Genomic DNA, 11,490 nt, shown 5'->3' with positions numbered 1-11,490 from the left:
CAGCAATTGGTATATGGATAGATCTCCTCTCTTTCAATAGACAATAGACAATAGGTGCAGGAGTAGGCCATTCGGCCCTTCGAGCCAGCACCGCCATTGAATATGATCATGGCTGATCATCCCCAATCAGTACCCCGTTCCTGCCTTCTCCCCATATCCCGACTCCGCTATTTTTAAGAGCCCTATCTAGCTCTCTCTTGAAAGCATCCAGAGAACCTGCCTCCACCATGCAGGCATAGAATTCCACAGACTCTGAGGCAGAGAATTCCACAGACTCTGAGGCAGAGAATTCCACAGACTTTCATCTGATAAAGCTCCTTGGTATTGGGATTTGTTTTTCATTGTCATACGTACTGAGATACAGTGAAAAACTTTGTTTTATTGATATCCAGGCAAGTCATACCATACTTGAGTACATCAGACCGTGCAAAATAGATTCAGCACCAAGTGTTACAGTTCGAGAAAGTGCAGATAAATCAAAGTGTGAGGCCCACATCGAGGTAGATTGGAAGATCAGAAATTCATACCTAAAAATCCTGTGGTGCAAGTAAATGGTTCCCTGAAAGTTTAAAACGATATGGGGCAAACACAGGCAGGTGGGACTAGTGGAGATGGGGGTATCTGGGTTGGAATGCGCAAGTTGGGCTAGAGGGCCTGTTTCCATGGTGTATGACATGCCATTAATTCTGATCTTCTTGCCAGATTCGTATTTTCCATTCTCCACTCCTTCAGCCTCTTGGTGCTCGGGTTTCCGAGCGCTCAGCCGCCCTCCAGCCCCGGGCGGTCATGGGCCGGGACTTGCCCGCAATCCGCCGGCACTCTGCGCTTTCGCAAGTCAGTGAACAGCAGTGATTTTGGCGGTTTCTCTCACGGTTACCCCTATTTCCACAATTTTTTACAGTGCAAAAAAATTGACCAATTTGCCGTTTTTTAACAGGTAAGAACGTACGTGTTTCGTGTGTTACTAGCGTATGCCAGAAGCTGCCTTGTACTCCAGAAGGATTGAGCTACTCAGTGCGTCACGCCCTTTGACCTTATGACCTTACGTGTAACCTCCCTATTGATAATGGTAGTTCACCATCTCACGGTCAGACTTGATGTTGACTACGGAGACGATAGCATGTAATGTTTCCTCCGCTTGTGTTACAATAAAGGACTATGAGTTGTTACTCCTGTGTATGGGTCACATTACACAACACACTGGGTCTAACTTTTCTTTTGTCTGCATTAAGGATGGTTAATGGGCATTGTCAACGCCCAGAGATTTAATGAACAGCAAAGATGCATCGATTCCTTGACCTTTTCTCTTCTTTTACTAAAGTTGACACAAAGAACTACAGATGCTGGAACCGTGCTTAGAGCACAAAGTGCTGGCGTAACTCAGTAGGTCAGGCAACATCTCTGGTGCTACTGGAAGGTCATCAACGCGGTGAAAGACATGCTTTGGTCTGCCCAAGCACTGTTCACCATCCAGCGGAGCGAGATGTCCTTCGGGGAATGTTGCCGACTGACCCGCTGCAGACTGTAGGAGTACGTGCTGAGGGACGCACTGAAGCTCGGTGCAGCCAACGCCAAGGCTCGGTGGGGGAGGACCAAAGTCTAGGGTCCTTCTGCTGCTGGACATTGGGGGGCAGGGTGGAGACGCCCCTCAAAATAAGGGGATTCCACGCCAGTCGGCCACTTGAGTGGCAAGGGTGGGGGATACATTTGTGAAATTTGAGCAATGTTTATGTAGACTGTATTGAAGACTGCAACGACCAGATTGAATTGTATTGAAGCCTGAAGACTGCAACGACCAGGTTCAGGAATAGCTACTTCCCCACAGCCATCAGGCTATTAAACCTGGCTCGGACAAAACTCTGAACATTATTCAATTCAATTCAACTTTAATGTCATTGCACAAATACTGAGTATGGGTATAATAACCCATTATCTGTTATTTTACACTTTATCAGTTTATTTATTCATGTGTTCTGTAGTCAATGCCTATTATGTTCTGTTGTGCTGAAGCAAAGCAAGAGTTTCATTGTCCTATCAGGGACACATGACAATAAACTTGAACTTGAATATTTTGTATAGCCCCCGAAAATGTCAGATGAATTTGTCGCATGGTTCATGTATTGTATATATTTATTACCTGAATAAAGTCTATTTTGAATATTTTTTTTAAACCATCTCTGGAGGGCATGGATACCTTTCTTCATACTCACTATTAATTAATATTCAGACTTAGTAATACTGCTTGTTACCGTGTAAAAAAAGTTCCCATTGAATGATCAATGACATTTAGGAGTCCTGTTGTGCCATGAATGAGGGCCTCGGCCTCACTTGCTCTTGACCTCGTGGCGCCGCTGTCGCGGGAGGAGCGCTGTCCGAACACCGGGCGGAATGAGCATGCGCAGTCTGGCTGGCTGGATGGGCGGGGCGACGGGACGGGGGCTGGGCGGTGTGCGTCTGCGCAAGCAGACCGGGTGACCGACGGGCGGAATGCGCATGCGCCGCCCTGCTGGTTGGATGGGCGGGGCGGCCGAATGGCGGAGTGCGCCTGCGCCGCCTGTCTGGGCCGGGCTTCGGGCGGGCGGAGTGCGCATGTGCCGTCCTCCGGCAGCCGGGGGTCAGCGCGGGTCATCGCGTGCGGCCTTAGCAACCGCGGCCGCCCGATCCTCAGGCCGGGCCCTGTTGGGCGACACCGACACCGACACCGACGCCGACACCGACGCCCAGCCGAGCCCAGCCCAGCTCAGCCCAGCCCAGCCCAGCCCAGCTCAGCCCAGCCCAGCCATGCTGGAGGGACTGGCAGCCTGGGTGCTAAACACTTACATTGGCAAATATGTCAATAACCTCAACACAGACCAGCTCTCCATTGCCCTGATGAAAGGTACTTGCAACTTCAGAAACTTTTTTTAACCTGTCACCCGGCTCTGTAGTAGTGAATATTTCAGTAATAAATCGCTGTTGCAGTAACGTCTGAACGCGTGGGTTTTAAGTATATAATCAAATGCAGCCCTGTTAAAGTGTATTTATTAATCAGAACCATTGGATCAGTGACCTTGGGTGGGGTGGTGGGGGTGGGGTGTGAACCACTCTGATATCTGTACATAGACTTTAGGTGCAGGAGTAGGCCATTCGGCCCTTCGAGCCAGCACCGCCATTCAATATGATAATAGCTGATCATCCACAATCAATACCCCGTTCCTGCCTTCTCCCCATATCCCTTCATTCCATTAGCCCTAAGAGCTATATCTAACTTTCTCTTGAAAACATCCAGTGAATTGGCCTCCACTGCCTTCTGAGGCAGATAATTCCACAAATTCACAACTCTGTGTGAAAAAGTTTTTCCTCATCTCAGTTCTAAATGACCTACCCCTTATTCTTAAGCTGTACTTTTCCTCTCAATAAGCTCCTGCGTGCTATTATTAAATATTAAGAGAAACACGTCATGTCCTCGTGAATGTGGTTTCACTGTTATCCTCTGCCTGCCTCTGTGTTTAGGAATGGTTAACCCCAATCAGATATTTCTACTGTTATGTTAATATCCACTATCCTGAGTGGCAGACGAGGTTTTGAAATTCATTGAGAAAAGTAGATGGACTGGCCTGATATTAGGTTCAGAATTAAAACTGATCTACATTAAAATTATTGTGGTTTGTGTGGGAGGGGAGCTGATGTCTTAACTCTGAGGAACTCCACAACAAGGTGACTTTAGAGTGATCTGATTGTTATGGCATCATTGATTATAAGAAATTATAAGTATAAGAATTCCAAGACGTTACTACTTGTATGTAAGGATTATTTTAAAACAAATGGGGTGTGTATGAAATTTCTTGTCCTCCACCCATTTGACTCGTATAACATGCATCATTGCAACAGTAGATTTATTCTTTATAGCTTTGCCCTGTAAAACATCAGAGTGAAATGCTATTTGTTTTCTGTCGTTTGCTTGTGGCAGGAACAAATTAGGGTTATCACAAAATTTTAAATCTGATTGATTAAAGTACTTTGGTGTTATAGCCAGTTTGATCCGGACTTAGGGTGCAGTATGTGTGGGGGGATTACAAGTTGCCCTAGACCACATGGGTTTTCCCCCAGCGTTTGCTTTCCTCCCACATCGCAAAGATGATAGTTTGTAGGTTAATCAGTAAAATTGCCCCTAGTGTGTTGGAGTGGATGAGAAAGTGCGAAAACCAAGAACTAATGTGAATGGGTAGAAAAAAAATGCTGGAGAAACTCAGCGGGTCAGCAGCATCTATGGAGCAAAGGAAATAGGCAACTTTTCGGGCCGAAACCCTTCTTCTGTCTGAAGAAGGGTTTTGGCTCAAAACATTGCGTAATTCCTTCGCTCCATAGATGCTGCCGCACCCGCTGAGTTTCTCCAGCATTTTTGTCTACCTTTGATTTTCCTGCATTTGCAGTTCCTTCTTGAACATAATGTGAATGGGTGATTGATGGTGAGCATGGACTACATGGGCCCAGGAAGTTATAGAAGTTGTGAAAGAAACCTGAATTTAGTGAAATAATTAAAACAATAATTTATTTGAGCAGGTAAGAAAGTTTAACATTGAGGGCAGGTCAGAAGATGTCATTTAGGTGGTGGTGGATGAACTTTAAGAGAAGTGTGACTGCATTTGAACACTTTGGTTGATAAATAATATTACATGAAGAGCATATTGAGTGGCATAATGTGTTTGCATGTGTTTTATTTCAGGTGTGCATTTTTTAAGCAAAGCCTGATTTTTGTTTTTTAAAGTTTGGGAGGTAACTGAATCTGTCTGCTATGTTATTTCACTGCAGCTTGATTTTGTATCTATCAGTTTCTCATAACTGAATTATTATAGTGGTCATTTGCTTGTGTGTCATGTAGCTTTTGGAAATGTCAACTAACTTTTCATTCCATTATCAAGTTTATTCTACTTTTCACCAGTTTGCTCCACAGGATAAGATTTGTGCTCTTTATTCTTTATGACAGTTTCAGACTGATACCTGATTTCATTTATCTCAATTTACTGCAGTGCATCTTTACATTCGAAGATGTTCTTTCTTTGTTATATATTCTTCACTGTTTGTCGGGAAGTAAGCTATGAGCTTGACGTTGTGACATCTCACTAGTATGAATTGGAGTTTCTGCATATTAGGTATTTATGTACAAAATTGCAGTCTAAGCATAAAATATTTTCCATATAATTTTGATATTCTGCAGGCCTGCCTTTAATCATACTGCTCTGAACAGTTAACATCAGTCAGAGTTATTGAGCCATACAGTACGGAAGCACGCCCTTCAGCACCAACTCATCCATCCAACCAAGCTGCCTAACCGAGCTAGTCCCGCTAGCCTGTGCCTGACCCATATCTGTTTCCTATCCATGTGCCTGTCCAAGTGTCTCTTAAAAGTCATAATTGTATCCACGCCTTCCACTTCGTTTCATATACGCACCACGCTCACCTTAAATCTTTGCCTTCTTGTTATAGACTTCCCTACTCTGGGGGAAAAGACTGGCTATTCACATTATGTTGGCCCTCATGATTTTATAAACCTCCATAATGTCATCCTTCAGCCTCTGACACCCCAGCCTCTGTTTTTAACTCAAACCTGGGTTTAAATATTTAATCAGAGGCAGTTGTGTTAAAGTGTATTTAATAATCAGAACCATTGGATCAGTGACCTTGGGAGGTGAATCGCTCTGATATCTGTACTTTTCCGCTCAGGAAGCTCCTGCTAGCGATTAGGCCTCTCCTCTTAACTCAAACCTTCCAGACCCAGTAGCGTCTTCATAAATATTTTTTATGGAAAAACCTTTCCAGGTTAGTGACGTTCTTCATATAGTAGGGTGACCAGAATTGTATGGAAATGTATCTGTTTGGAAGGGTTGAATTGCGCTCATGGGAATAACTTGTGAATGGCAAACCATGGGAATATTTGATTGAGATGCAAAATTTGTAACAGTATTAATAGAAATGTTGTATTAATGAAGTAGCAGTTTGGAAAGTGAAGCTCGTACTGGGACTGAAGACATTTTTCTCTACATTTAACCATGTTTACTTGATCTGAAAGTGCCTAATCCTGAAACTGAACCAAAAGACAATCTTTGTTTTAACAAGCTCCAAACAGTTACTGTTTTGCTGAGCTGTACTAAAATTTGTGTTATTATTTCAATGTAGGCGCTGTTGAATTGGAAAACCTTCCTCTAAAGAAAGATGCCCTCAAAGAATTGGATTTACCTTTTGAGGTAAAGGCAGGTAAGCAGACACAAAATATATTAATAAAAAGTCCATATTTTCCATTTATTTCTGTGGTGTATATATCGAGTTTCAGTATTGCTTTATATGTCATAAATGTTTCAACTTTGAAAATAAGGACATAATAAGGAAATGCATGTTGTTGAGTGTAATTACTGAAGAAAGACTAATTTGGGGCAGAATTGTGCTCAAGGTGCTTTGGTCGGGTTAGCAGGAGGCTGGTGGAGAAAGAGAAGAGGGCTCAATGTAAGTATTTTGTAAGATGGCTCACATTTGGCTCTGAGTTTTAAAGGCTAAAGTTAACACAGGTCCCAGTGAAGCCAGGATCAGGAGAAAGTTCACCTTGCTAGCTTGTGTCTATAAAGCGTGTATGCATATTTTCAGGTTTTATTGGGAAGATAACGTTGCAGATCCCATTCTACCGGCCTCATGTGGAACCCTGGGTCATATCCATCTCCAAGCTCCATCTGATTGGTGCACCAATTAAACAGTCTGAATTTGATGAAGAGACGGAACGGTCACTGGACAGGAAGAGAAAGAGTGAATTACTGAATGCTCTGGAGGCAAAATGGAAGGTTGGTTTCTTAGGAATGTAAGTTCAAAGCTCTTTATGCTACCTGCATAATAGTAAGGTGCAGGTCTCCACTAAGACTGATACATTTCTACATATAGCCCAACTTAAGCACTGACTCATTAAATTGTTGATGTGGTGGACAATCTGACACTTCACTGTTAAGATCAATTCTCAATTTTAATTTTACCTCATAATTTATTTCAGTGATGATCGGTAATGTAGAAAAGGTTACTGGAGCAATGAGACGTTTCTAATTTCAGGACTTTGCAGTTTCATGTGCCAGGCCCACTGCCTGAAGCTGAATATGCAGATTTTCCCCATCCTGCTTATATCATGAGTGTTCTTAGAACAGTTGTTCCTTGCCTGAGAATTGTGCTTGGGAGAAGATTTAAAGTCGCACACCATATATAAAAACTTGTTGCACTTTGTCCATACAGATAAGAATTCATCAGAAGAATAGAAGAGTAAGTGACCAGATAGACCAATAATTATCAAATCCTGTTGTTGTGAGTCATACACAGCTTCACCCTCCTATGTCCGACCCCATAAACCATGCCATTTTCGTGGACAGATTTTAAAAAAATGTTGGTAGAAATCTCTAACTAGTTTAGGAAAAAACTCTTGGACTGCATCTCTGACCACTGTGACTGGAAGCTCATCAGTCGAACCCGATTACCTCAAGTAACTGCTGCATTGGCCAAACTCAGATGTTCCCAGTTCATTCTTGAATGCCTGCACTGAATCTACACTATCTATTCTTATCAACCATTATTTCTGAAGTAATAAGTGGTATCCTTGTGCATGACCTAGTTTGTACTTTATATAAATTACGCCAATATGCCTAACCTATCCACAAAAAATTAAACTTACTTCAAAGAATCTCTTTGAAGTCTATCATTTTCTACAATATAAGAGCCACTGTTCTCACCCATAGCTTTTGATGACCCCTAAATTTTTCTGACCGTTTTGAGGTGTCTTTTCAACACTAATCATGTGTGGTAACCTAAACTGAACATTGTAATCTGTATGAGCCATTGTAAAGAGACAGGATGGTATTTCAGTATTTAATTTCATCATTTTAGCAATGCCTTAATAAACGACCTTCAATAATTTAATATGTTTCATCTGGGCCTTGGTCTGATCAACACCACAAGCACACAGACCTACAGGGTGTAGACAGTCTTCACATTGTCCCTTCCAATGTTTAACATTAATCTCAGCTGTGTTAAAAGGCTTGCATCCTTATGCAAGTTAATTGAATCATCGGCTGATGTTGCTGCTTTTCATATAATGTTTCTATATTCATCATTTGTGCTTGTATTCTTGTGAAACTCTCTAAATCTCTCCGAAAAAGTTATTCTGTCATTTTTAATTCTCATGGCTATTCATTTCCAGTTGTTATAATCATTAGACAATAGGTGCAGGAGTAGACCATTCGGCCCTTCAAGCCAGCTCCGCCATTCAATGTGATTATGGCTGATCATCCCCAGTCAGTACCCCGTTCCTGCCTTCTCCCCATATCCCCTGACTCCGCTATTTTTAAGAGCCCTATCTAGCTCTCTCTTGAAAGCATCCAGAGAACCTGCCTCCACTGCCCTCTGAGGCAGAGAATTCCACAGATTCACAACTCTGAGAAAAAGTGTTTCCTCGTCTCCGTTCCTGTTACTGTGAAATTTGCCTTCAGTTGGATGGTGTAGCATATTACAAATTAATAAGTGTGGTACAGCAGGGATTTGGAACATAAGTAATGGAGGAATCCAACGGAAATAAACTAACCTGCTTCATGAAAAGAACCAAGAAGAATTCCAGAAGATGAGGATGGATAAACAAAGTGGGTGATTAGAATTCACAGAATGGATATCAAGCAATTCACAAAATGGATATCGGGCAAACAACGTTGTTCCAGGTCACAGAGAGGGATTGCAAAGTTGGCGATGATTCAGTGACGAAAGTCATTTCCTGGTTCAGGGCCAACTTGTTCGGAGATCAGTTGGAGAGTAGTGAGAAAATGCCATGCCGAACACCCTGAAATCTTGCAAACTCTTTAAAATCAGACTTTTAAGCTGACCTTCCTTCCACTTTCATACAGTGATTTCAGATAATTATTCTGCATTTAGAACTTTCTCTAGATCTTATAACTTGTTTATCTCCAACTATTACAGCTCTAAAGAAAAGGCATTTTAACTCTTTCTCTTCACAGTTGCAATCTGACCTGCTGAATATTTTCTGCATTTATTTCAGGGTTCTAATATCTGTAGCTTTTTGTTTATGTTGCCTTGTTGCAATCTTCCAAATATATCAATTCAAACACAAGTTTATGTGGTTTCCTATTTCACAATTTGGTCAATGATCTCCTGAAGTGTGTTGGTTAACATTTGGTGTACTTCTGACTTTTTGTTAAATAAATTATTTGCACAAAGCTATGCTATCTATCGGCCACCAGATTACTAACATGTGCTACAAAGTTCAGAGACCCTTATACTAACCTACTGAGCACCTACATATAGTTCGCTCTTGTCTGTGAAAACTTTTCACCATTATTTATTTCATGTTTCTTTGTCAATTTTGCATCCCAGTTGTCATCATACATATTGTTATAGCTGTTATTAATACTTAGCTCTTGAAATCCAACAACAGATTGCTCATTGTGTGAATGAGTGCACAGTTCAGTATTATAATGGAGGAATTAACTTGTTCAAGTAGATTAATGTTTACTTTGAAATTGATCCCATCAATCATAAGAAATGGATCCCAAGCTTGCTTTGGCATTGAGACCATGGCTGATCTGATCTTAGCTTGTTTTAACATTTATATATTGTATAAAAATGCAGGGTGGCCTTTTCATTTTTTTTTTTTTAATGAAGGATTTAACGAACATGAACTAAATTCACTCAAGTCAGTTGAACTGAAAACTTAAGTTGAAAATCAAATGGTATTTAAAATGTTGAAAGGGTTTGCAAGTGTTTACTATCTTACTACTATACGTATAAATAAGGGAACGTAAAATAAGGATTATAATTAATTATATAAATGCAATTCTTTCAATCTTTTGGGATTGAGTGATGGAGAAATTTAGAAGGCTTATTTACAGGAAATATCTCAATTTTTAAACAAAAACTTGCACATTTGCTCAAATTATCTTCTGGGATAAAATTTCAATAAATGTGTAGTGTAATATTTCCCACATTTTATTGAAGTACATTTAAAATTAAAGGGTGACTTTTGTTCCAGAGAGACCAACAGCAGAAAGGGGAGTCTTATTGGTACTCGGCTACTGCGTCCATGGTAACCAGAATTGTGGAAAATGTGGAGGTGAGTGGGAAAGTTGTAATTAAATAGTTGTTATTTTATATGAAAGATAACAAAATAAAAACATTTGTTTTCATTAAACTGATCTACTTAAGTAACTTTTGAAAATACATAATTCAAATTGTATCTTTGGAATTTTAATAGGAAGAAACCTATATGGAAAAGTTTCTAATTAATATGTATGTGAAAAATACAACTTGCATTTAGAATCATTCCGGTAAGGATAAAGGCTTTGCCTGAGTTGTCATCAATGCAAAGCCAGAATTTATTTCCTCTTCTGAGCTATCTCTGAGAATGCGTTAGTGGCCTTTTGTCTTGAGTTGTGCAGTTTGTGTGGTTAAAGTATTCTCAGAGTTATTTTGTGGAAGGTTCGAGAATTTTTATGAAGCAACAAAATATTCCCGAGACGAAGAAGTGCAAGTGAACTTAATGATGTCCTTGTCTTTTTGAAATTGATGCCCATTGTGCTACGAAAGATATCTTGGTTGCTTCAATAGATCGCATAAATAATACAAACTGCAACCTTGGTCGTCTGCCTGTTTTGAAGGAAGTGTACAAGACAAGAAGGGAAGAGACTATGTTGCTTTTGATGCTGTTGAGTTAGTGTAGAGACAGTGTGGATACAGACCCTTTGGCCACTGAGTCCACGCCGACCATCGATCACTCGTTTACAATAGTTTTACGTTAGCTCGCATCGCATCCTCTCTCTACACACTAGGGGCAATTTACAGAGGCCAATTACAGTGCCGTTGAGCTGTTGGCTTTTATTGGAAGTGCACTCATCTGTGCAAGCAGACAATTGGAGAGTATTCCTTTTTATTCCTGACCTGTGCTCTACAGATGGTGGAAAAGCTTTAAGAGTTGGAGGCTAATCAATCTGCAAGAAATGATGTGTTGGTTAGTGCCGACTCTGTGTGCCAAATGGCCTGTTTCTGTGCTCAGTGATTGTTATTTCCAACCTGTGACCTACCATGTAGCCACAATGTTTATAAAGCTGGAACAGTCTAAAGCGCTCCACGGAATGTTAATGGGAAGATAGATTCTCATAAGAAATTGACTTTGTATGAGACATGTGCTATTCATACAACCATTTTATCTGCTTAAACCTGAATATTTTGCTGAATGCATGCACAATTGCTTTATTTGAGTAGTTGGGAAGGAAGCATTCATTAATGACAATCATCAGAAGTAAATATGCTTCAACCGTGAAATTGCAGGAAAGATAACTGATGAAGGAGCAAAGGCTCACAAAATTGCTGGGGAAACTTAGCGGGTGCAGCAGCATCTATGGAGCGAAGGAAATAGGCGACGTTTCGGGCCGAAACCCTTCTTCAGACTGAAGAAGGGTTTCGGCCCGAAACGTCGCCTATTTC

The 11,490-nt window shown here is 41.0% G+C and overlaps 1 protein-coding gene across 5 annotated transcripts in view; it reads left to right on the top strand.

Annotated features, from left to right (window-relative positions):
- The first annotated feature begins 2,596 nt into the window (after positions 1–2,596).
- Positions 2,597–11,490, top strand: part of vps13d (vacuolar protein sorting 13 homolog D) — a 181,853-nt gene continuing 172,959 nt past the window's right edge. For 4 of the 5 annotated variants that reach the window (XM_033048438.1, XM_033048441.1, XM_033048440.1 and 1 more), the window contains exons 1-4: positions 2,598–2,878; positions 6,157–6,234; positions 6,619–6,809; positions 10,040–10,120. In XM_033048438.1, coding sequence (XP_032904329.1) covers positions 2,782–2,878; positions 6,157–6,234; positions 6,619–6,809; positions 10,040–10,120 — 447 coding nt within the window. In that variant the 5' untranslated portion in view covers positions 2,598–2,781. Of the gene's footprint in view, positions 2,879–6,156; positions 6,235–6,618; positions 6,810–10,039; positions 10,121–11,490 lie in introns of all 5 variants that reach the window. The other variant, XM_033048439.1, reaches the window with a different exon arrangement.

The sequence above is a fragment of the Amblyraja radiata genome, chromosome 31 (genome assembly GCF_010909765.2).
Source record: "Amblyraja radiata isolate CabotCenter1 chromosome 31, sAmbRad1.1.pri, whole genome shotgun sequence".
Classification (NCBI taxonomy): Eukaryota; Metazoa; Chordata; class Chondrichthyes; order Rajiformes; family Rajidae; genus Amblyraja; species Amblyraja radiata.
Note: the sequence above shows the minus strand (reverse complement) of the source record. Positions and strands in the feature narration are given on the sequence as shown.